Below are 26,721 nucleotides of genomic sequence, written 5' to 3' on the forward strand. Positions count from 1 at the left end.
GTAACTACGGATGTTAGCAGTCTAGCTGCTCACCTCCACCACCATAAAGGAGCTGACAGAGCACAACACAATCGGATGTTAATTCATGCTCTGAACTCGAAGAACGCAGTCACGGGGCACGAAGCGCCGGGGAAAGGGCATCCTTACCGGTAGCTCCATCACGGATTTCAAGCACACTTGGGTAATTCCCCCGCCCCACCAGAGGTAACTTAATTAGCACCTTTGATCGCCGACGGAAGTGCCTGGTTGAAGGGCTTCCTAGCGGTTTTTATCTTGAACTTTACTCACTCTGCATTTTAAAACTCCTACATGCAATTTTAATTTTTTTAAAATACCTACCACCTCTTCACGTGCCCTGGCGTGTTCCCCGGTCCACCACTGATCCTTCAGATTGAGTGGAGGGATAGATCACCAGAGCCGGAAGTGTCCCCCTCTCACTTCCGGTAACTATGGAGATTAGCAGTCTAGCTGCTCACCTCCACCACTATAAAAGGACCATGCCTCTCCGGGCACGCCAAAGGCAAGCCCGTCTGTTCCCGTCCGCGCCGGGCCAAGGGCATCTCCCCCCTGGTTCTGTCACCCCTTCACCAAGCTGCAAAATCAAAGCCTTCTCCTCTACCCAGCTTAGAGACATTTACAATACCACCAAAAGTCTCCACTGATCCCATCTTATGTTCAATTCCACAAAGAGTAAACACCTTACACATTGTCCCGTCTGCACTTTTATACTGGCCTCGTCCTTTCCACCCCCTTCCCCTACCCCTCACCATGCAGCCCCCCTCCCTACTTACATCACATTCGCTCTCATAAATGCACGCTCTGTTCCTAAGCACAAATATGAAATCCTAGAGCTACTAACGGGCCACAACCTAGACCTCCTTTTCATTACTGAAACTTGGGGTGACGCCTCCTCAGGACCGGATTACTGTGCTGCTTTGCCAGAGGGCTATTGTGTACTCACACAAGACAGACCGATCAGAAAGGGAGGCGGCTTAGCCGTTATCCATCGAGAACTCTATCCAACTAAAATTGAAACCCTAGACCTCCCAGTCTGTGAAGCTCTTAGTTTTTCTATCTCCCTTTCTAATAACCAATCGTTTAAAGGCACTCTTATCTATCGCCCTCCAGGCCCTCGAACAAACTTTCTGGCAGCACTAGACAGCCTAATAGAGCCTATAGCAGGAGTCTCCGATTACACTATTCTAGGAGATTTCAATTTCCATTTAGAATCCCTGAATGATAAATACACTTCTCTACTCATAACTGACCTACAAGCAGCAGGACTTCTTCAACTAGTGACCAAACCTACCCACCTGTCAGGACACACCCTCGACAGCCTGTTCACCAACAACAGTAACATCACCCTCTCCTCAATCATACCCCTTACATGGACAGACCACGCGGCAGTCCTCTTCACAGTCCAAATCTGAAAATCCAACCCACCGCACCCCACCACCCGCACCCCCAAACACACTAGAGCATGGAAGAACATTGACATCCAGCTGCTCACTACTACCCTCTCCAACACTCAAGATGCTCCCACCACGGACCTGGAACTAGCATCCAATAACTGCTCACAGTGGCTACATAGAGCTTTTACCATGGTGGCACCGCCTAAGAACACCTGCCCCCTGGTTTTGAGAGGTGCTCAGACTCCAAAGGCAACACTGCAGAAATCTAGAAAAACATTGGCACAAAAACTACTACACCCACGACAAAATAATATACAAGGAAGCACTAGCCAAATATAAACAGCTGATCATCACAGAAAGGAGCAACTTTTATCTATCCCAGATAGAATCTGCTCAAAACTCGTCCAAACAGCTGTTAAAGGTGGTAAACTCACTATCTAACCCTCCTGTGTGTCCCAATGCAGACACCTCTCAAACCCTCTGTCACTCCCTCGCCAACTTTTTTTCAGACAAAGTCACTTCCATGTACTCCACCTTCGCCTCTCAGGCCAACCCTGAACCCACTAATACCCACCCTTTCACTAACACTACCTCCACCACGTTTTTTAATTTTAACCAATCTTCCCATGAGCAGATCTCAGAACTAATTTCCTCCATAAAATCAGGATCCCCGCTTGACCCGTGCCCACCGTCCATCATAAAATTCATGCCTCAAGTCATAACCTCCTCTCTCACCAATATCTGTAACTCAATGTTCCGCACAGGCAGTTACCCCTCAGTCTGGAAAACAGCTATCATAAAACCTCTGCTCAAAAAACCCACCCTCGACCCCTCAGCCTCGGTAAATTTCAGACCTATTGCCTGCCTTCCTTTTCCATCGAAATTTTTAGAAAAATTAATGAATAGGCAATTATCCGAGTTCATTGACCGGAATCACCTCCTGGACGACACCCAATTTGGGTTCAGAAACGGCCACGGAACCGAAACAGCACTCATCAAGGCAAAAGACGAGATCAGGATGATCCTCGATCAAGGCGGCGCGGCAGTCCTCATACTATTAGACTTGTCCGCCGCCTTTGACACGGTAGATCACACCACTCTCATCGACCGTGTCTCGTCCCTTGGCATCAATGACACTGCAAAGGCCCTTCTAGCTTAATGTCTGGCTGACCGTACTTACTCTGTAAAAATAGGCGACTTCTACTCCCCAGTCTTCACCCTCCCAAGTGGCGTGCCCCAAGGATCCTCGCTAAGTCCGACCTTATTTAACATCTACCTGTCGGTCTTGGCCAGGATTATCAAAACGCATGGGATGAGGCTAACCTCCTAAGCCGACGACACCCAACTGGTGTTAGCAGTCCACAATGATGGTGAAGCTGTTGCTGCAAGATTCCAGGAGGGAATGCTAGCCATCAGTTCATGGATGATGAGCAACTGCTTAAAATTAAACTCCAATAAGACGGAGGTAATGACCTTCGGATCCCTCACCCCACACTGGTCACCCACATGGTGGCCTAACAAGTTAGGTCCCCCACCAAAACCAGTCACGAAAGTCAGAAACTTGGGGATCCTGTTTGATGATAAACTCTAGTTTATTCATCATGCCAATGCGGTCGTCTCCTCCTCCTTCTACACACTAAAAAAAATAAAAAAAATACTGCCTTTCCTCCCACTCTCTGCAGGCAAAACCCTGATGTCCACATTAACACTTTCAAAAATAGACTACTGCAACACATTTCTTCTCAATGCTCAACAGAAAGTTCTCAATAAACTACAGTTGGTCCAGAATTCAGCAGCCAGAATCCTAGCAGGCACCCCTAGGTTCCAACCCATCTCACCCATTATCCACCAACTTCATTGGTTGCCCATCAAAAGCCAGACCAAATTCAAAGCATTGTGCATCGCATACAAGGCAATCAACAACACTGGACCTCAGTTCCTAAAGCAATCACTAAACCTGTTGCCACGGCAAGACTCTGGAACACCCTTCCACTCCCCATTAAAACTAGCCCTACACTCACTATATTCAGGAAACAATTAAAGACCTGGCTTTTCAGCCAGTAGTCCCCACTTTCTTCGTTCACATCTTTGAATTACTCCTGAAGCGCAGAGACACCCCATGGTATTTGCGCGCTATAAAAGTTGCCTAAACATAAACATAAACATAAATATCTCCCCGTTCGTTACATTTCAGCCCGTTAAATCTGCTGGAATTTAAAAGGGGAAAAGTGGATGGTATTTACTGTACGATGTAAATTTTAGTGCGGTAATCAGCAAAATCTGCAAGTTATTCCCCAGAAAGTCGTAATAAGTGCTATTTAGTGCACCTGCTAAATAATCATACCGCAGAGTATCGTTTTTTATCAGGTGCGATATAAAATCACCTGGATTATGACAAACTACAAACCAGGCCCTACATAAAGTTGAGGTCATTGCGAAATGTGGTCAATACCTCTTATTTCGAGCTTTTAACTTGCAAATGAGACATAACATGCAGAACTGGTATTTAACTTACTGAATTCCACAAGTTTTGCCCTTTTTAGAGACCATTGCTACTGATAAATTTTGGCAGGTCTGACCTGCCGGAATCTATTGGAGAAAACGTACTGATACAATGAAATAAATGCCCAGTGGCTTGAAAGTTACCAGAAGTAAACGACCAACAATGGTTAGCATAAAACAAGTATAACAATCAAAGGTTATCTCAAACACTGTGCTTCATGTCAAAAAAGTCACGTGAACAGTTGTATACTGGCTGTCTCTTATGAGATTCTGAACAAGAGAAGCAGCTGCACAGCACCCACCCCCAAGCCAGCAGACCATTGGCTATTCAGCTACCAGGCAAGTCTGAGCCTTCCTCTCACACCTGCCCAGGCCCCTTAAGGCCTTGCTGGGTGCACCCCAAATCATTCTCCTCCATCTTGTGAGTTGCAGCCTACCTGTGCCCCAGATTGCAGTGAGCAGATTCCAGTAAGTGGTAAGGAGACAAACTAGTGCTGTCTCTTCCCAAGACAAAAAGGTCTTTAAAAACATTTTTCACTTTCTGTGTTTACTGTCTTTGCCTGTGGTTGTTACAGTTAAAAATTGTAGTTTTAGCCTGCCTGCAATTGCATATTTTATCACCTGTGTTGTGTTTTAAGCTTGTGGTTTTCCCTGCCCATGATTGCCTCCATTCAGCGTGTTGAATTGTGGGATTTGCAGTCCAACCTTTTAAAAACCTACAAATGTGTCATGTTATTTGTGCAGGCCTGACTAATGTTCTGATTTGTTACCTTTGTCTCAAATTGTAAAGCGCTCTGATATCCTTCGGGATCAAGTTCGCACTATATAAAACTTTATAAATAAATAAATAAACTGCCATCACAAAGATTTCGGGAATATATAGTTCTATTAATACAGTTCAACAAGTCCCAAACTACTAGAAAAGCTGAGGTTTAGGATAATTCTAAAACATTTAATTGATATTTTGTGAAGTAGCACGCACAAAGGAGGCAGCCATGTTCCTTTTTGCCTCTGTGCAACGATGGATGGGTGTGCCAAGCCTTTAGGGCAAGTCACTTTATTTTGCACTGGGTTATGTACTACACTAATGCTCTAATGCAGAGGGTTCCAACTTTGGCCTTTACGAGCCAGATCGATGCCAGATTCTGAGGATATCCACATAGAATACATTTACATACATTAATCTAAACTGGATCCACTCATGTAGTCAGTAGTTATCCTGGGCTTCTCAGTAATTAAGCAGGGCAAAGCCTTATCCCATTAGGAACCTGGGTGTATCTGCAAAATGTTTACAACACCTATCCATGGAGCTTGGGAGCTTCCCACCAATGATCTAGTGCTTGATTTATTCACATCATTAAGTGAAAGAATAACAGTCCTCTTGATTCATTCATCGTCACTAACAGAATTCTCTATGCGGCAGGTCAAAACTTAATTGGTGGCCCTTCTTTATAAAACATTCCACCCTGAGAAAGACCCGGTGCTATTTTTGACTAGATGGTCGAATGGTGGGCGTGTGAATGTAGCAGATTACTAGGAAATAAACTAAATGTCTTGACAGTAACTTCTGTGTTCTTCCATTCTGTTTTGATCTTATCTTACGGTTTTGCCTATTTTTTGAATGTATGCATATAGCACAGAGCACTTCGAGACTAAGCACTGCAACATCTGCACACATTTTAAGGTTGTGTTTAATATCTATGATGTTGTTACGACATGCTGTTAGAAGGGCTAGATGAGCCGCTCAGTCATGGTCTCATCTTCCTCTGGGAATTGATTTGCTCCTAGGACGGGCGTGCATTTGTGGGCATTGGTCGTGCCGGCAACGTGAGGACTGCACAGCAGCAGGAGAGTTGGGTGCCTATCTTTCTCTTCAATCCACTCACATTATTACCTTGGAAACTTCTTTTGGGAACTCCGGTCCCTTTCTTGGGCACAATATGGCTCCATTCTCTGCCTGTTGTGCTTATTAAAAAGGACTTATTACAATATCGGTCGGAATTTCCTCTGATCGACACTGCTGCGGAAACGGGACCGACTGACCTACGGTCGGTGGTCCCGACCACCTCATTACGATGCGACCGCATGTGTTACGGCTGTAAGCCGGCCGTAGAACAAGCTGCCATAGGGAAATGGGAGGTTGTGTTCATCCCTGCACTGCATGAGGTGCCTGCCACACAGTGCACCTCAACCAGAAGCCGCAAGGTGAGGTGGGCCTTGTTAGGATCCCCAAAATACACTTTCCGACAGGCTTTCCACGCCAGAAAGCCTGACATGGAAAGCCGGTCAGAAACCGCGCATCGTAATCCCAATGGTGGAAACGCAAATTACCGACCGGCTTCAATTCCGAGCGGCAGTATTGTAATCAGCTGGTTGGAATTGAAACTGATGATCTTGGTCGGAAAGCCTCCGACCCAAGGTCAGAATCTTTCCGAGCGAGATTGTAATCAGCCCTAATATGTCTTTCCCAATCCAGTATGGACTCCTCTGTTAATACCTTATCTGTGAGTTCCCATTCCTTCATGGCCGATAAACTGCCTGGATGTCACTTACTGCTTCTTGTCTATTATTGTTTGTGTCTCCCTGCATGATGAACAGGAACCATCAGTACTATGTGCCGCAAACCCTTGGTAACTGTTGCATCATGTTCTGCCTTCTGTTACTCCTTGTTTCCTGTTTTTTCTGCCATTAGGACTCTGGTTCTCTTAAGGGATTTCCTTCAGCTATGTCTCCTAGAATCCTGTTCCAACAGCACAGTTCTTCATCTACTCCGGTCCGGGCTTTGTGAGTGCCAGATTCTTCCACTATTTTCTACTTGTTTTGCTGTATATTAGAGTGAGCGGGTGTCTGTATCGATCCCCAGTTTGGAAGGTACCAGAAACCTCCAGCCTGATAATTGATGAAACAGGGTATGGTTAAAGATCAACCCGCCAAACCTCAGATAAGAGGTGGTTGATCCACTCGCGGGTGTTTTTATACACATCGTAGCACCAAGGCCTGGTGAAGGAAACAGATAACTTGGATGTGTTATCACATCGACAAGCAACTTTCTTTTGAACTGTGTGAGACTGGGATCTACTGGTCTTGTCCGGACTTTAATAATACGAGACGGACACCGAGTAGACATTTTATTTGTCTCTACGTATGTAGAGGTGAGAGATATAATTTTTGTCCTGAGGAAGGTGGTCAAATCTTCTGTTATCCACTGACACTTGGACTAACCCTGATGAATTCTGGGGTACAATAGATGACAATTAACAGGGAAAATCAGGTGTCCTGATCTATGATTCAAACAGATTAGAAGTGGAAAAAGACATATGTGGTTGTCTTCTGTATCTCGTCCTTGTCATGTTTTGAACTGTTTGTCTTTTTTTTAATTACGTGCATGTTTTTGTATGAAAAAACACTTTCTAATATTTGTGCTGTATTTTTCTGATGTTTTTAAATTATTGTTAGAATATATTGTCAGATTTATTAACCGACTACAAGATGAGCTATGTCATATAACTTCATATTTATATAACATTAGATGTGTTTTGTCACATGATATTAAAGCTATTCAAAATCTGATACTAATGTGGCACTCTTGCGTTTGGATTTGAGAGATAACAGAGTGTTAAAGGATTGCGATAGGGGTGAATGAATAAATGATCCTGCATGTTTATGATAGTGTAATATTGAGTTCCAAGAAAAAGTGTTTGGACTGCACAGTCTGATCAGGTGTCCTGTCCCCTTGGCAGTGGGACCCCTCTCTTCTTGTTTTGACCGGGCTTTGTGAGTGCCTGATTCCTCTACTATTTTGTACTTCGATTTCTTCCTCAAATAGTGTCATTTCACAGAGACACCTGTTGCTTCCAAGTGGTATTCCTAAGGGCCTTATTATGACTTTGGTGGTCTTGGAGCGGGGCGCCACGCCGCGGCCCCACTCCAAGACTGCCATAACCATAATAATCGCCCACCAGAGTACGACTTTTAAAGTCTCTGGCAGACAGTTCTTTGGCAGTCCCACGGCGGTGCCTTTGAAAAAGGCACCGCAATGGGAGTGCCAGAGGCAGTTCCTGTAGGGCATGGGCTACCAAGTCCATGACCTGCAGGAACTGGCATAAAGGGGGGCACAACATGTGCCAACCTGCATGCACCCGAAGGCACAGATGCATCCCTTTGTTTCCTCACCACCACACTTTTCATGGCAGTCACACCGCCATATAACGTGTGGCAGTGAGGAAACTCATAATATGCTTGGCAGTGCCCCAGAGGCCCCGCCAAGCATATTGCGGCCCTAAAACCACCGCAACACCACCAGGGATGGCGGTTGCAGCGGTGCGAATGCGTTCTGACCGCCAAAGTTGTAATGGGGCGGTTGCAGGGCACAAGTCCTAAAAAAAGAAGTGGGGGGCCGCTGACGTCACGACAGGAAGTGACGTCACGAAAGGTGGCTTGCACCATCAGACTCATTGCCTCCCCTCGCTCACCCCTTAGATGCGATTGTATCAGAGAAGCGAGCGCGTGAGCAGCTGTCTGAATGGGCTCCGATCTCGCCCCAGAGAGGCCAAAGAGTGAATGTGTGGCTCCATTTATGCCAGTTATCGAGCTCCCGGTAAAATAAGTGGGGGGACGCCATCCACCCGCGTGGTACCCCGACTCGAGCCCTGGGCGGTTGGACTGCTGGTGCGGCGGTGTCGATGAACTGCTGTAGTCACAATAAGACCTTAAGTGTTAAGCAGGATAGTGGCCACAGGATGGACACACTCTTATGTTAGGCAGCCTCCATGAGAAAAGAAGGTGCTACTGTTGCGTCCTGCAGTTGAGGTATGTAAACATTTTTTTTGTTGCTTAAGTCGTAGCTAATAAATGATCTTATTCACAAACATTCAGGCCTCTTCAACGTGAGAAGAAGACTTCTCGAAGCACTTAAATTACAATAACTGTCTCCATAAGCACACTTTTAAAAAATATTTTTATCCTGAACATCTGGCATGGATCTGCCCATTCTTGCACGCCATTGGCCACTTCTGCTCCAAATGTGTATATTGCATCAGTGACTCACTCTGGCAGCCACAGCAGGGATTGCAAGTGGGAAGAAAAGCTTGATTTCGTTTTTTATGGGCCACCCAAATAAGAGTGTAAGGGAATAATGGCTGAGAGCAGAGGGCTACCAAATGATATAAGTAAAGTAAAAGAGACAGAGAAAGACAGGCAAATAAAAAGAGCACAGGTGAAAGGGAAAGGTAAGAAATTAAAAGAAGAAGGGGAGACAAGAAAGAATGGTGTTTAGAAAATCGGTTTACAAAGGAATGGAAAAAGGAAAGAAGGAAGGTTGGAAGGAAGACAAAGAAATAATGAAAGGAAGGATGCGAGAAAGGTTGAAAGGAAAGAAAGCACGATGAAAGAAAGTAATGTTGTCATGATGGATGCTTAGAAGGGTGGAGGAATGGAACAATGGATTTGGTGACGATGGATAGATGCTAGGCTGACATAATGAATAGAATGATGAAAGGATGGACGTTATGAAGAATGGATGGGTGAAAAGATGCACGGAAATAGTAATATGGGTGGATGGATGAGTTGGTGGATAGATGGAAGGGAGAAAGGATGGGTGGACCGCTAGATGGAACAAAGTGTTTGAGAGGTGAACAAATCAATGAATGGATGGAATGGTGGATGGATAACTGATGTACGGATGGAAGGAAGAGTGAAAGAATGGATGGATGGATGAGGGACAGATGAATGTGTGGCTGGTGGGGCGAGGGATGGACACGTGTAAAGAAGGATGGGGGTGAGAGAAATTCTTCTTGGAGGCGACAGCGCGCTCGCGTTGCTAATTCAGCGCTGCTAGCGGTACGCTTGAAAGAGGTTCAAATTTTCCTTTACTAGCTTCTCTTCTTTATTGTACTGGAAATGTAAACAATGTATTTTGCAATCCTGCTCTTGCAACATTTCATTTTTGCTTTATTATTTCTATTTTAGTGTGTTTTTGTTATGAACCATAAATGTTTTACAATAACACCCATACCCAATTCTTTTTTTTTTTTTTAAATCTTTTTATTATTATAACACAAGAGGAGAAATATACATATCGGGTGTCATAAACGAATACAACACAGCTGTGGACGGGCAAGTGAAGTGAAGAAATACCGTACAGTCAGAATCAGCAAAGAAATCAATACCAGCGTAAAGCAGAAGCAAAACAATTAGATAGCAATGACCGCAGGCACCCCCCCACAGCACCCGCCCACCAGGAGTACAGGATATACGAGGCAGACATATGACACCCAGATACGTTTAGGCAAAAATCAGGAGAATACGCCACATCTCTTGTGAAGAAGGGAAAAGGGAAATAGAATGGTCATAGAAAATAACAAAGGAAAAAAAATAAATAAAAAAAAAAAACACAACCCCCCACCCTACACCCCTGCAGATGGCTACGACCTAACCCCACTAGCAGCGTGCCTGTCGCCCCCTAAACTACGCCCCAAGGAAGGGAAAAAGTTGGAGGAGGAGAATGTTGCAAAACGATACGAGCTCCCGGACTCCCATCCCCCCGCCAAAAGCAGACACCCCCTACCGTAGTGTTAAGAAAATTTTAGCAAATCAAGAGACAGTCCGTAGGGGAGCCGCAAACAGAAAAAGGACCATCCCGCCCGACCCCCGGCACCGCAGAGGCAGCAAATCCCGTCCCGAGCATATCAGACTAATAATCAGACAATCAGATTCACATCTAGCCCTCGCTCCCACAGATACCACCCAGCAAAGACAAAAGAAACAGTGCATCAAAGTCCAATCAAGTTCAGCCCAAACCCTCACGATCCATCACGATGACCCCGTCCAGTACAAATAGGTCGCTGCGTTTCTCCACGCAGGCTCTGTCCATCCGAACTGCCATCACAACAAGATTAATAGAAAATAGTAGAGTGTCAAGATCAATTCGATAGGAGGGAAAACAGGATAGACGGCCACAGAGTCCAAAAGTCAAAGCAAATCCACTGCCCACCAGCGAAAAATCAGCAAAGCGGTTTTGATCACTCACAAAAAGAGGCAAAGGTGTAGTCCGACAGACGTTGGAGAAGTCACAATGGCTTACGAAGATAGTCACATCCATCTCGGGCGGGGTCGACATAGGGCTAAATAAACGTCCAGTTCTTTCGGGCTCGATCGCCGCCATCTTAGGGTCGCAGTAGATTTCCGTGTCGGTATTCTGCACAGGGTCCTCGGTAACAATCAAGGCGTTCTCCGCGGAAGAAGTATCTCGGCTTTCCAGGAACAAAGGGCCGGAATCCGGTCCCAAGCCTATATGATCAACAGTTATGATCATCTCCTGGAAGGTGGCGGTGAATCGTGTGTGGAGCTCCAAAATGGCGGCCATTACAGTGCGTAGCGACGGTGTAGTTTCAGCCCGCTCCATCGCCCCTCAATGAGCGACCGGGCGGGTGTCCGAACCTCGGAGGTCGACTTCTCCGGGGCACAGGGCAGAAGCAATGTAGAAACCACTGTTAACACGTCCAAAGCACGATAGCAGTACCGTCGCCGCCCACGAGGAACCGAGCCCAGAAAACCCCGGGAGCTCAACGGGGCCTCCGGGCAGCGGAACCCCGAACAAATAGTCGGTACAATAGGCCACCGTAGTTGCTGGGTAGAGCTGTCACCAAATCACCATCCATAACGGGAGATGAAAAACGCCACTTCGGGAGACCGGAACCGCCCACGGTCCGCGGCCGATGTTGTTCAATTCCAACCCGGCCAGGTTAAAACTCGAGGCCCCGGCTTCAAATCTGGGGTAGGCCAAGAATGGCACACGACCTATCTTTGTCGTCCAAGCAGCTAGAAATTCCGGGATTGCACCTTTCGAGTCAGGCGCAGTTCACCTGCACGGGAGTCCGGCGGGAAATCAGGATGGGAGTCAGGATTCATGAGCCTCTGGCAGAGGTCGGCGGAGCCGGGAGCTTATGCGGCCATCTTGGTTACTAGCGTAGCTCCTCCCCATACCCAATTCTTATTCCTGGCCGTTAGTTCAAGGATGATATGCATAGATGGTTAAGTCCATAAATGTGAAGGAACAAAGAACGAGGTGCCACAGCTCTCTCACTACATTTCACCTAATCTGTACCAATAATTGACATTTCTCTATATTATTTATTTACCTAAACACAAACCTTACCTGTTATTTAGTTAGATTAGATTGCTTGATTATTGCATACTTATGCACCATTTAATATTTAAATTTTTAAGGGATGTTTATCATCCAGGTAGCTTATGGAGAGTTGTTCTTATGTTTAAGTAAATTAACTCAATCTTGATTGTACCAATTAATCTGAGAACAGCATTTGGAAGACTGTGGTAAAATAAACGGTACACTGAAGTTGCACCCCCATATCCATGGGGTATGTCCCCCGGGCACTGGAAGGAATAGTCCTTATTTAAGGTTTCAATAGTTTGTATCCAGTTCAATAAACCAAATATATTCCGTTGGGTTTAATGCTGTTTAATATTGTTGTAACCTCACAATATTTTTGTGCGAGCCTACAGGGAGAATCCCTCTTCTTTACTACCTCCACCTGACCCTGGACTCTGCAACGCACTCCCTTACAGTCTTAATTATCCACTACTCCTCTCCAGTGCACCTTATCTCACAGCTGACCTTGGGCCCCAGCCTCATATCAGGCACTATCGGGCTTCTCCTCGGATTCCCTCACTGCCACCATCCACCAGTGCCCCTCATCTCTCTGTAGCCCCTCCCCCTCATGACCTTCTCCTTAGACTCCCTCACTACCAGTAAAGAACGTTTATGACGAAACTTTTAGTACGCAGGGAATCACAACACGGTCGTTACAACGACCGTGTTGTGATTCCGCATACCATTACTCCGCAAGTCGGAACAACGACTTGCGGAGGGGGAGGGGGGAAGGTGTTGGATTTAAAACCCAACACCTTCCCTAGTGTCCGCACAGACTGGAGTTGGAATAGTAAATTATAGTATTCCAACATCCAGGGCCCCCCCTCCGTAAAGTCGTTGTTCCGACTTGCGGAATAATGGTATGCGGAATCACAACGCGGTCGTTATACCGACCGCGTTGTGATTCCCTGCGTACTAAAAGACGGCGGAATAAGGAGGCATATTCCTCACTACCACCCTCCACCAGTGTCCCTCATCTCTCCCTAGCTCCCCCTCCATCCATAACATCTTTCTCGGATTCCCTCAATGTCATCCTCCAACAGTGCCCCTCATCGCTCCATAGCCCCTCCCACTACCTCCTCCTCGGATTCCCTCACTGCCACCCTCCAACAGTGCCCCTCATCTCTCCGTAGCCCCTATATCACAAAACAAAAAAAGCGAAGTTTTAACTATACCATTTCATGTTTGTATGCAGCTCTTTGATGACAGTTCATAGGTCATTGTCCTGTGTTCAGACTGTTACTTCTGAACTGCAAGTAACACAAGGATCTCTGTGACAAAGGCAGTAACCCACTGAGCTTCCACATAAAATACAGTTCATTTGCCTTTAAAAACTACTAATAGACAAATGATTGCTCTCCAGCAGTATCATCAATCACCAGCGATATCTGGGAATTTTGTATTGTCTTATTGTATGATTAAAACTGTTTAAATGAAGCACACAAAGTATGTGTCCTGCTGGCCCTGTGCAGATTTTTAAACGAAAAACAAATAGTAACACATTCTCTTACCCACTACTCCATTAGTCAAAATTTGTGTCACAGCCTGATGTGATAAGCAGCTGCAGGGGTCAGAACAGGTGAATAGGAATAAACAAACTTCTATTCTCCTGCGCAACATAGAAAAAGAAATATCCATGCAGCAGAACAGTAGGCAAAGGTTACCCTTGTCAAAGAAAGGATTTGTCACCTTTCGCCATGTGGAGATGAAGGGGTGAAAAAATAAACAAAGTCTTGTTAACATGTAAATGGTCTTTAAAGAACTGTGAAGTACTCGGGTGCAGCTGCGAGAATCTCAAACACTGTCTGTGTGTGTGCGCGCCCGGGAAGCTGTCTCTCAGCCCGGGCGCGCACACACACACACAGACAGCCCTTTGAGCCCAATGGCGTTGCGAGCCTGCATTCAAGCCCTCACTGCGAGGGCCAAGGCTCCTGTTTTGGTGGGCCAGGCTCAAGTTTGGGTGGGCCTGGCCCACCCGCTAGAACCGGGCCAGAACTTCCGTGATATTCATTACCTCCTCGTCCCTCCCTCGCTTCCATTCCTTACGCATTGAGGCATCCCTGCCTCACCAGACCCCCATACCACGTGATTTATCATGCGGGGACTATAAGTAGCCCCCACGCCCCTCAAACCTCCTGTTTTTCTCTTGTCTCACCTGTTGAGACGCGCGTACGACGTGCTGGCTGTTTGCGGTGCTGCGGTCTTCGTTTGGATTCTTCGTGGGAGGTCCTCTCCCTCGTTCTCTGCCTACGGGGCCTGGCGGTGCTGGCCTGGGCAGCGCGATGCCTTCCCTCGCCATGTCTGGAGTAGCGGTGCACTCTTGGCGGCGGAGCGGGCGGGGTCCGGCTGATGGAGTTACCGGTCCTGTGTGGCTGGGGCTGTCGTTCAGGGTTGGAGGCCGGGAGGGGAAGTGGCAGCGGTGGGCACGGCAGGGTTCCTTGGCTGGTTGTTTCTGTCCCTGATTACAGTAAGGGCCTCTTCTGAGGTCGTTTTTTATCCTTTTTTGTTGGTTTGCTGCTTGGGTTGTGTCTTTTAATCCACTTTGCCTCATTTCTGTGCATCCCGGTTGCTCGGCTCCCTGTTAGATTCGGGACTCGATCTACGTTGGCTCAGCAACTAGGATTGATAAATGGACTCTGCTTAGTCTGTCCCCATGGTCGCCCATGGGTTCAACCACCCCCCCACGCCTCCCGACTCAAGGACTCAAGACACGAGAAGGGGGGCACCTTCCGAAGTGACGTCACCCGGTGCCTGCTCACCTTTCCATCGTGTGGTCAGGTCACGCAGCCGCTGTCGGACAGCTGTATTAATAAGGTTCTCTCTCCTGTGCTTCTAGCGTTTGTTTCGTTCTAGCAAAGCGTCCTTCCAGACGCTGTCTTCTGAGGTACTAAATGGACATGTTTGTGGCTGCTGTGGCTCGCGCTCTGGGAGCCAGGGTCCCTGCTTAGCGTTGGTATTCTCATTCTGCGGTGGGTCCGGTGGACTCGCCCTCTGAGGGCTCTTCTTCTTCGGGAGCTGCCAGGCCTTCTACCTCTTCCGGGCAATTTGTTCTTTGGGAAGAGGTTCCTGCAATCCTCCGCCCTTTAGGGAATGCTTGGGGTTTAGGTCTTTCTCTGCTCCTGAGGGGTCGATGATGTATTTCCGCTGGGTGTTAGGCCCCGCGTGCTTGCTGTGCCCTTTCATGGACGCATGCTCAGGGGGGTTCCGGCAGTGACTGTACTCCCTAGTGGAGGGGGGGGGGTCTCTCTTCCTCACTCTGTCATGGCTGGCTTTATTCGTCTTCTGCGGCGCAGTCGTTGGTGTCTGTCTTTGGGTGGCTCACCATGGCTATTCATGGGGTGACGGACTACTCAGGCTTGCTGCTCCACATGGTGCAGCAGGCCATTCCCCTGGCTGCCATCTCTTTGGTTTTGCCTGGGTCCCTGTGGATGCGTGACTGGAGGGCGGTTTCTTCGGAGGAGTCTTCTCTCCTTGAGTTCCCCTTTGTTGGCTTGAATGTGCATTTCTGGATTCTGTCTCTTTTCTCAGCTTCTTATTCCGGTCTTCCCGGTGGTCCTCCGATCCTTTTCAGGACCATTGGCGTGCGTTCCTGACCATATCGGCGTATGCCATGGCGGGTGCCAGGGTCTGTCGGTTGCCTTCACGCGGATGTCCTGGCGGCTGTTGTCTTTCCTAGATGCTTGGTGGCTGGATGTGTGAGCTCGCTGAGCATTGGATATTGTCGGGAGTGGTTGTCCTTTCGGCTTTGACGCGGTTCCACCCGGTTGGGTCACCATCTGTGCACCTGTCCCTTGGTCCTAGGCGCCGTGGTCGGCTCTTCTGGAGGGGGTTCGGGATCTTCTGGCGCAGGAGGCGTTCGTACCGGTCCCCCTTGTGGTGCGGGGTCTGGGTTGTTTTTCTATTTTGTTTCTGGTCCAGCCGTTGTCGGGGGGTTCCGGCCGGTTCTGGTGAATGGTTGGGTTCGGACCGTTCACATCGGGATGGTGTCCTTGCAGTCCTTACTTACATTAGTGGGGGTCCTGGACCTCGTGGCGTCTGACGATCTACGGGACACCTATCTTCCTGGTCCAGAGACTCGGGTGCTTCAGGAGTTTTTGCGTTTTGCGATTTGCGACTCCCTCTTCCGGTTTGCGGTTTTGACGTTCGGTCTGCAGTCAGCTCCGCAGGTCTTCGCCATGCTTCTGGCTATGTTGATGGCCTTGGTCCACGCCCGGGGGTTCTTCCTCCATCCTTGCCTGGACGGTTGGTTGGTTCATGCTCCCTCTTTCCAATTGGCTCTCAGTCACACAGGAGTGGTTCTGGCCGTTTTGAGGGGGCACAGCTTTCTTCTCTATGTGGGGATGTCGTTCCTTATTCCGTTCCAAGATTGTCTCTTCGTTGGGGCTTGGTCGCTCTGCCCGAGGCTCGAGTGTACAAGTTTCATTCTCGCAACCTGTCTCTTCTGTCCGGTCTGGTGACGGCTTAATGGCTCCGGATACAGGGGGGGCTTGGCGGCCACGGTCTTTCTGGTTCCATGGACCCTGTTTTATTTGGGCACACTGATGGCTCGTGTTTTGGCGCGTTGGTCTCCCCGTTGCCTCTTCCTCTTTTCTCTGTTTCCAGTGTCCCCTCCATTCGGGACGGCTCTGTGTTGGTGGATGGTTCGGGATCATCTGCTGTGAGGAGTCTCCCTCTATCCTCCGGCTCCTGTGGTGGTCGCCGTGGTTGCCGGCCTCTCGGGGTGGGGGGGCCTGGCTCGGGGTTCTTCGGACCAGGGGCTTCTGGTCCCCCTCACTGGGCGTAAGTCATTGATTTGGTGGGAGTTGGGAGCGGTCCGTTGGCTCCGTTGACCGTCTCACGGTTTCTGCTGTGCTCCATTCTGGTCGGGACAGACTGCATTGCTGCCGTGGCTTACGTAAACTGACAGGGGGGGCCAGGTCCTCTTCTCTGGCTCTGGTGGCGTTGCTGTTGTTCAGTTGGGCATAGTCTCTTCGGTTGGCACTCTCTGCTGTTTTGTTCCCTGGTGGATGCTCTTGGCATCCACCAGGCATCTTCTGTGGTTTTCTGCCTCCTTCGTGGGTTGTTTGTGGATCTCTTTGCATGTGTGAGCAGTGCCTAGGTGACCTGGTTTGTCTCCCAGGGTCAGGAGGGTTCGGCCTGGGCAGTGGATGCCTTCTCCTGCTCTTGGCCTTCCAGGTTTCTGTATGCCTTTCCTCCCTTCCCCCTTCTTCTCCGCTTCCTTCTGAGGGTCTGTTCCCTGGGAGGCTCCGGTGGTTCTGGTGGCTCCGGCTTGGCCTCATGCCTCCTGGTTTCCTCTCTTGGTGGGGATGGGGCCGGGGGTAGAGTGGTTGCTGCCTCTGTCTCCGTCACCTTGGTGTTCCCGGTGTTGCTGCGGGATGTTCTGGCCAGGATGCGCTTGGCGGCCTGATGGTTGGATAATTGGGTCTGCTACGTAAAGGGGTTCCGGCTGGCTTGAACTCTACTCTGCTGGCAGCTGGGCGCCTGTCGCCTGATGAGTTTTACCTGAAGCTCTGGCGTTCTTTCGGTCGGCGGTGTCGTGACATGGGTTTGGTCCCTGCTTCCTCTTCTTTGTTTGAGGTGATGCTGTTTTTCCGGGAGGGTGCTGCCTTGGGTTTGCTGGTTTCTTCCCTTCGTTTGCTGTGGGATGCGATTCGGGCGTTTTGGCGCTCTTGGGGCACTCTCTCAGATCCTGATGGTTTGGTTGGTCGCCTTTTTGAGGGTTTGGGTTGTGTTCTTCCTGCCCCTCAGCGGCTTTTTCCCACCTGGGATATGTCTCTGGTCTTGGACACTTTTGCTGTCCCCTCCCTTTAAGACCTTGCTTTCTGTGGCCGTGGGCCTTTTGTCCTTCATGTACTTCTTTTTGGTGGCCATTTCCTCAGCTCGCCACCTGGGTGAGCTAGGTGCTCTCTCTTCCTAACCCCCTTTTTCTCGGGTTTTTGAGGACAGGTTCGTTTTGAGTCCGGTGCTTTCCTTTCGTCCTGTGGTGGTTTCTCGGTTCCGCATGGGTCAGGGGTTGGTCCTTCCTCCCTTTTTGTTTTGATTTCCCGTCATCGGAGTCTGGGGTGCGGCTGCACTCTTTGGTTGTTCGGAGGGCTCTCCTGGTCTATTTGGAGCGGGTCGCTCCTTTCCGTCTATCTGATTAGCTTTTTGTTGATTTTGGGCCTGTGTGTCGGGGTTTGTGTCCTGTTGCTCCTTCTTTGAGTCGTTGGGTTGGTGTCTGATTTCTTTGGCGTGCAAGGTGGCGGGACACCTTTCTCCTTTGGGGGTTCAGGGTTTTTCCACTCTGTCCGTGGTGCGTCGTGTGCGGAGGTCATAGGGGCTTCCGTTTCTGTGTTTTGCCAGGCTTCCGCCTGGGCTTCGCTGTTGTCCTTTGCCTCTCGTTCCTGGATTGGCCGGGAGCTTGACCATACTGAGGGTTTTGGGTGCAAGGTTCTTTCTGCTATGGTTCCTGTGTAGTGGTTTTCCTTGTTGTCTGTGTTTTTTTTTTGCTTAGCCTGTTTTGCATACATTCTTTGGTTGACCTGTTTGGCTTTGTACATCTCAATGCATAAGGGATGGAAGCGAGGGAGGGACGAGGAGGTAATGTCTCAATTACTTACCGGTAATTGCATTACTCTGAGTCCTACTCCCTTGCTTCCATTACTTACATCCCTCCCTCCCTCCCTGGTAGTCCAGGCCAACCTTTTGGTATGGTTTCGGTCTCTGTGGTATTACAGGAGTTTTGAGGGGGTGGGGGCTACTTATAGTCCCCATGTGATAAATCATGTGGTATGGGTGTCTGGTGAGGCAGTGATGCCTCAATGCGTAAGTAATGGAAGCGAGGGAGTAGGACTCAGAGTAATGCAATTACTGGTAAGTAATTGAGACATTACACTCTGTTCAGAGGGTGATACCCTGGAGCACGGAACACCTATACAACTTCACTTACCAACAGCTGTGCACAGACTGATTCCTAAATAAAATAAACAGTACATTCATCTGGTAAATAGGAATCAGTGCGAACAAATGCAAAATGTGAAGCTAATGCCCCTAAATTTGGTTCATTTGCAATCTCAAACGGTTAAATGTCCCATCCCATAGAGATCGGATGATAGCGGAAATGTCAGCGGCTTTTCTAGGGCTTAACACTTACTCCTGAAATCAGAGAACTTTTTATTTCCACCCAACTTTAAATTAAACTCGGTGTTGAATTAACTCCAACTTCACAATGAATTCTGAAGTATTTTTTTAATTTAGCAAGGTCAACAATGCAATAATGTAATATATGTCATACCTCACAAAGTAAAGTGTCATACACAATCCACAGCTTGCCTGCATTGATCAAGACATTCACAGGATACCCCGTGTCGTTGGAAACCTTCTGAATAAAATCCTGAAATATAACAATAAGAGGATATAAAAAGTATAACTACCATAAAAAATTATTTATTTCGAATTCAAATCCACCTCCTCCCCCACCGTGGGTTTCTACATGAATTTCACGAAATTGTTATAGGTTAGACAGAAAAATCAACCTTTTGGCTGTTACCCTGAGTATTTTCATTTTTATGGACTTACAGGTTCATTTGGACCATGGCGGGCAGCACACCAGCCCTCCAGGTCTGCAAAGACCCTGGCCTCCTCTAATCGGGCAGGGGACCACTCATACCTACAGGTCAACTGGTAGGGATGTTGATGCCTTCAGTACATTCATCTTATCAGCAGATGCACTGAAGGATATCAAATAGCAAGGGGGGGCAGATTTTTCCACTCGCTTAGCCTTCTTTTTTCGTTTGTTTGTTAAAAAACATAAGCTAAATGGGCCTGATGGAGCATGAGTTGTCCACCATTATTGGGGCACCATTATTTCTTTTCCTTGCTTAGGGCCCCCATTCCTTATGTGTTGGATCTGTATGGTAAAAGCAGAGAGCCACCATTTAGGTTGATCGCTGAGTGTTACTGTCAAAGAGCCTTTGCAGCACCACCGTTGGACACCAGCAGTTCAGCCACCTTTAAATGGGCAGGGACGTCATTAAGTTGGTGGGAAGGGAGCTCCATCAACTTATGGTGGATGTAAGAAAGTGGCTCTCTATATACTGGGCCAAAGTAAGGTACACAGTCCCCAGAGGTTTGGCAGAGGGTAAAGTTAGATATAACCTTACTCTCTAAAGTGGCAGCTTGGCCGAGCAGTAAGGCAGTATCAGAGGACAGTGCAAAGCATTTGTTGTACACACTCAGTCAGCAAATGGTCTCACACACTCAAGAACTGAACTCTAGGACAATTGTTTTGTATCAAAATATATAGTTGTTTTATTTTAGAACCAACAAGGTAGCAAAATATACTTTCTAAGAATTAGTTACTTTTGTTAAATACTTTTCAAATAGGCAATAAACTTTTGATTACAATAGTTACAGATGTTGCAATAGGCAACACAATTTCAAACACAATGCAACATTGAGCTCAATGGGAATTTCTAGTTAAATGCAATTAGTTACTTTGTAGATTACTGTTTCCTGGGACATTTCCTGCAAACAGTTGAGTGAAAGAGTTTTGGTTACAGTCATGATTTTTAAGGAATATTATTGTATTTTAAAAGTTGACTCTTTCACATAGAATCACCAACGTTATCCTATGGGAGGAAATTCACTTAGCAGGCAAGTAGTGTTATCGTTACTTTTTCTTACTCAGTGTTGGATCCTGGATCCAGCACTGGTGCATCTCCTGTAAACAGTTGAAATAATGCGTTTAAGTCATACAGGTGATTTTTAAGGAATATTTGTAGTTTGTGAAAATCGACACTCAGAAAGTTTTTTGATGAAAAGCTGACAATGGATTCCTATGGAAGGAAATTCAAATTACTGGCAAGTACGGTTAAAATTACTTTTTAGGGTCAGTGCTTGGTTAAAAGATGCAGAACTGGGTTCTCTCCTGATAACAGGTGAGTAAGTCAGAATTCGTTGTTCAGCTGATTTTAGATGAATATTTTAAAGTTTCAAAACTCCACCTGTAGAAGCATTTCCAAGTGAAACCAGTCAATGTTACTCTATGGAAGAAAATTGAGTTATCAGCTTTTGGGTAAGTAAGCGACTGGCAGAGTTAAGGTTCTGGACATAGACTCTGGGGTCTCCCAGGGTCAGGTAGGCACAGTTGCTACAAGCTCAGTGGCACAGGGGCAGCCGGGTGCAGAGGTAGTTAGGCCCACTGTTATCTAATGAGAGGCAGTGGGCCTTCGGTAGGTGGCTGCTGACAAGTCGGTCACGCGGTTGTGGGAGCTGGGCTCCTGGTCACTTGTTCAGGACAAATGGGGAAGTAGGTTAGGACCAAGGTTGCACTGCCAGAGGTACTCGGGCGGCTGGGTGCAGGGTGCTTTTGAGCCATTAGGCGTTCAATGTTATTCAATGGAGAACTTGGAAGGTGAACAAAGGCTGCAGGCCCGGGAACGGATATTCTTCAGGCGCGACCACCACTTCGAGACGTAAGTTGGAATCTTGGAGGATAGGTAGAAACCCAGGATTTGGGCACAGGGGTACAGGGGGCGCCGGGTGCAGGGGTGTCTTTGTACGTCCGAAAATGTTACCCTCTGCTGGTCGCGGTTGGAGGGGTCTTCTGTTGTGAGACTGCAGGCGTCGTCTGGGTCGTCGAGGAGGGTCCTTGGGCACTGGATTTCAGGTCACAACCGCCGGGGGGACATCTTCAGGGTCGTTGTCCATTCGGACACAGGCCGGGCTCGGCGGGTGCAGAGTGGGGTGGATTCGTGGTTCCTGGCTGGCACCAAGGATGTTGCTGTTTGAGAAGAACCACTGCTCATGGGAGTCCCAGTCTTTAAGAGGTTCAAGGCAGGCAGGTCCTCCGGGGTTTTCAAGGTTGCTGTCCACAGGAGACGCCAGGATTTAGCAGGAGCAGGTTTAAGGATCAACAGGCCTGTAGGGTTGGGGCCAAGTCAGTTGGTGTCATCCTCTTGTTAGCAGCTGCATGACAGGTCTTCTTCTTCTTGATCTTCTTTCTTGTTTTCATATCGGGATCTGAGGAAGGAAGGTTCGGGGTGCCCCTAAATACTAAATGTAGGGGTGTTACAGGTAGGGGAAAGGCAGGGACCTACAGGTCCCTGTCCTGGGGTGAGTACACCCCCTATCCTGCTCCTCTCCTGTGGGAGGGGGGCAGGAGCCTATCTCTGATTGGGCGGGCCTCCCCATCTTCAAGATGGCCGGAGCCCGGAGTTGTGCTTCACCTCGCCTCTCCCACCTGAAGGGTGGAGTTGGCACAGGCTGACACACCCCCTTTCCTCACATAGGGCTTCCCGCCAGTCTTCCCGCCAGAGTGGGGGTCAGAACCGGTGGGGGCCAGTTGCTGGGGAAAGGCGGCATGCCTTTGAAGCTTCCCCTGCCCATCCAGGGGGAGGAGACCTAGCACCTCGCCCAGGACGTGCATTGTTGCAGGCCCAGGAAAGCGGATGGCTCTCTACCCAGGGGTCCAGCAACATGTCTGCTGTGTGGCAGCCTAGGCAGCCTCTCAGATGAGACGTGGATTGTAGGTTAGGTTCAGGGGGCAACTCCACCTAAGTTGCCCTCTGTCGAGCATTTGGCATTAAATCCCACACTGGCATCAGTGTGGGTTTACTGTGCTGAGAAGTTTGATACCAAATTTATCAGTCTTCAGTGAAGCCATCATGGTGCTGTAGAGTTCGTAATGACAACCTCCCAGCACCATATACTCCTAATAGCAGCACTGCACTTACAGTGCCCAGGAATGGCCCTGGGTACTGTAGGGGCACAGGGCTCAAGCACCTGTGCCCACACCACTGGCATTGTGCACCCAGCTAGAGGAGTGACTGATGGATACCAGGGCAGTGGGGTTGTGGGCACGGCACACAGGGATGCTTTTACAACACCGTTTTACATTGCAATACCATTACATTGCATGCAAAACGCATTTAAAAAAACTACCATTACTACGCATTCCATTGCAACGCATATCATTACAACACAAAACATTACAACGCATAATACTTTTAGGGCAACAGTAGAGTAAGTGTTGGATAGCGTATGGGTAAAAATTACTATTCCCACTCCAGCGAGTGCAACAGTAGGGAAAGAGTTGGATTGTGTAGGGTTAAAAAGTACTATTTCCATCTACCTCAACACCCATACCCACCCTAAAACTAAAAAATCTCCATTACTTACCTTATAATGCACTGTAATGGCATGCGTTGTAATGGCATGCGTTGTAATGGTATGCATTGTAATGGCTTGAGTTTTAGTGGCATGCGTTGTAATGGCATGTGGTGTAATGGCATGCGATGTAAAGGCAGTTGTGTTGTAAAAGCAGTGTGAAGTAATGACTGCGTTGTAATGGATGTTCCCCCCTGAGCACTGACAGGCTGCTGAGGGAGGCATTAGGAAGAGGAGCAGTTTGAATGAGTTTTCTTCTAATGGCACCTGATTAGACAGAGCAATAACAGTTGTGAGTTTAGTGACCACAGAGAGCTCACAGGCTGGAGCCTTTCTTCTGCATCTTGAAGTTGTGTTTATTTACAAAACCTTGGGCAGAAAACTCAAATCGTACTGCAAAAAAGAGGCCTCGATAGAATCAGCAGGTTAGAGTGATAGGTTTAGAGGTCACCACTAATCACTGCTGGATTACAACTATAAAGATGCTTATTCGCCCCCTGGAAAACTGAATGCTGTCTGGAACAGGGAAGCTAATAAGATCCTCGTGTGAAGGAATAGTGGATTTCCCTAGAGAGGAAGGTGGAATTACTGACTGATTCCTGCTCTCTATTGCCTTTGGTGGCCATTAATAAAAAAAAGTACACACAAGTCACTTTTGTAGTGAAATTCCTACATCAAAAGCGCTTTTAGTGCAGAAAACATTCAGACTCGTGTTATGCATATTTCCTCACCCCTCCATTAGATTGGCTTCCTTTTTTGTGCCAGGTTAAACATTCATGTGTTGTCTTTTAGACTGCATTGTTTGAGAATTGTGTTGCATTTACTGCTATTCTTTAATGTTGTTGTCATGTTAGTGGTTAGATTGTTTGACTATCAAGACTGAGTCCTTGTCCCCCCTTAGATATCAATCCAGTTTCCTACAGGGATGTAGTAGGGAAGGCACCCTGGCAGAGGCGCTGTCCCCACCCTAATGCTCCTGGATCCGGTAGCCAACTTTGACACAGCTGACCACAAAATCCTATTCACCTAATTGTATAAAGCCACAGGTGCTCATCATATGGCAAACACATGGCTTGTATCTTTCCTGAACTTCTGACACTGAGGCCCTTATTACATTTGTTCCATTCTTTTCAAGTTCCCTGTGCAAACTCCCATTTGCATTGAGGTCAGAAGTTTTGCATTTGCACCCCCCCCCCCCCCCCCCCCCACAATTGTCCCCATGCACATTTGGGCAGGTCAAACTCGCTGAGCTTTATTGCAGTAAAGTCCCAGCTAAATGCCAGTGCATGTGGAATTTGGTGCAGAAAGAACCCAAATATGCATAATATGCCACATTTTTCAGGGCTCAACTTGCAATAGGTGACACTTATTATAACTGTTAAATTCCAATCCCTGATGGAATTTGGATTTTAACAGGTGGCATAATATTGCTATCTCTGACCAGGCCATCCATAATGCAGGACTAAGCAGATATCACAGGAGACAACTTGTGTAGCCCTTAATTTTCTTCTCTCAGCTCAATGTAAATCATGACTCATTTGCCAATGATACTGACATATACTCATCCCTTAGAGTTGGTTCCGATACCTTCTTTAAAACATTTTGTAAGTGGAAATATTAAAGTTGACTGTATTTTAATATGAAGACTCCCAAGAACATTTGCGAATGCAACCCCAATTCGATTCCATCTTTTCACCCAACTTAGCAGAGCGCTCTAGCCACACAATGTGCTGCTCCCAGATCTAAGAATGTTGGAAAGATTTTAAATCAATCTTTCCTTCAATTCTCAAACCACAATATTTAGACTCAGTTTGACGACAAACTCCCAGCTTTCGTCCACTTCTGTGACCACTGCCCGACTGGATGACTGAAATAGCATATTCTTGCATCTACAGAAAAAAATGATGCAGTCATCAAAAACTTCACTGAACCCTCTGAACTTAACTAATAGATCATTTTGCTGTCTCCTCTTGAAAAAGAGGATCCATTTCAAGATTATCTGCTTCAACACACAAGACTGAGTCTGTGTGCTTTAAATGTAAGGATAGCCTTCTGCCTCGCTCTTTCCCTATTAAGAAAGGGCCTGTGTGGCAGACTGAGTCTTGATTCCCATGAAGCCTTCCTAGGAAGAGCTCATTCCACAGTACACCAATGCTTACCCTTCATCCAATTCGAGAAAAAACGTAAATACCTGCTTCTTCCATGAATCCCCCAATTGAGTCTTAACGTCCTATATATGGTGCATTATTAATCCTACATATTGGAACACCAATGTTTGCCATAGACATTTTCCATTTTCACCTATAGCAATGTACCACAAACGGAACCTGGCAGATAGTCAAACATACAATGCTTTGATTTGTGTACTTATTATCTCACTTTGGCAGTTCTGGGTTACTCGATGCTGAGTTCCTCTTAAATCATCGCCAAAAGGCATTGCAAGAAGATTGAAGCTTATGAGTATGAATCAACTCATGCTTAGGTAAAGCTACCGCAACATAATCTAGACCTGGAGAAATTGAGTTGTATCATATGCCCAGAGGTCACTTACCTGATAGGGTTCGATTATCGTTTGAAATTGCGTTGATTTTAAAGTTTCTTTCAAGAGTTCATTGAAGCGGGGGCAGTTTTCAATAGGATAGAGCAACAACTGAAATAAAAAGAAAGATACACTCCGTGTATGAAATACTAATAGGATTAGGGGTCACATACATATTCCTTATTATCCTTACATTAATATTATATTCTTGAAGTGACAGACAATGCTGTTGATTCCAGACTTTTTAATTGTTATGTAAATAAAGCAACATGTCTTAAAAAAAACACAGATCGGGGGCGTGGCCGAGACAGCGATGTGAGCAGACGCGTCTCGTGTGAGCTCCGTCGCCCCGCTGCTCTAATAAGCTTGTTTAAGCGAAGTTCCGGGGGGTAACTGCCCCTGGGGATCCCCTGACCGCTGCCGCCCTGCTAGCGATCCCCTCCAGTGGCAGACTGCAGCCGTTGAGGTCCACGCCATCGGCGATCGGAGCCCGGGGACCTCCGAGATCGGCCTCTGGCCGCCATCTTGCCGCGGGGTTTGCCGGCGGGACGCCTATCCTGATCCCCGCGGAGTGGGCTGGAGTGACGGTCTGCGAGAGACACCGGAGGCCCCCAAACCCCTCCAGCGGCTGTGTCCCTCCAGCGGACCCCACCGGCTGCCTGCACGGCTACTCTGAGGCTGCTGGTGCCGGACTGCCTCCAGCGAAGGACGCAGCGACCGCCCGGACGCCACTGCTACGGGAGGCCCCGGCTTTGGCGGGAACACCAGGCCTGACCCGGAGAGATCGCCGGAGGCCCCCCTCCCGCGAGCGCCGACCACGACCTCCACACCCATCGAGGGATCTACCCGGTGAGCTGCAGCGCGCCGCCCCCCCTCCCCCTGTCTCTCCCTGGAGGGGCCCGGCGGTGGGGGGCCCGATCGCGGATCTGCCCGCCATCTTCGCCCCTCGG

The 26,721-nt window shown here is 47.9% G+C and overlaps 1 protein-coding gene across 4 annotated transcripts in view; it reads right to left on the bottom strand.

The window, feature by feature from the left end:
• Positions 1-26,721, bottom strand: part of ACP3 (acid phosphatase 3) — a 291,855-nt gene that overhangs the window by 124,817 nt on the left and 140,317 nt on the right. For all 4 annotated transcript variants that reach the window (XM_078663872.1, XM_078663873.1, XM_078663870.1 and 1 more), the window contains exons 5-6: positions 25,784-25,882; positions 19,358-19,456 (exon numbers count right to left, since the gene is read on the bottom strand). In XM_078663872.1, coding sequence (XP_078519998.1) covers positions 19,358-19,456; positions 25,784-25,882 — 198 coding nt within the window. The remainder of the gene's footprint in view (positions 1-19,357; positions 19,457-25,783; positions 25,883-26,721) is intronic.

Source organism: Lissotriton helveticus, chromosome 10 (genome assembly GCF_964261635.1).
Source record: "Lissotriton helveticus chromosome 10, aLisHel1.1, whole genome shotgun sequence".
Classification (NCBI taxonomy): Eukaryota; Metazoa; Chordata; class Amphibia; order Caudata; family Salamandridae; genus Lissotriton; species Lissotriton helveticus.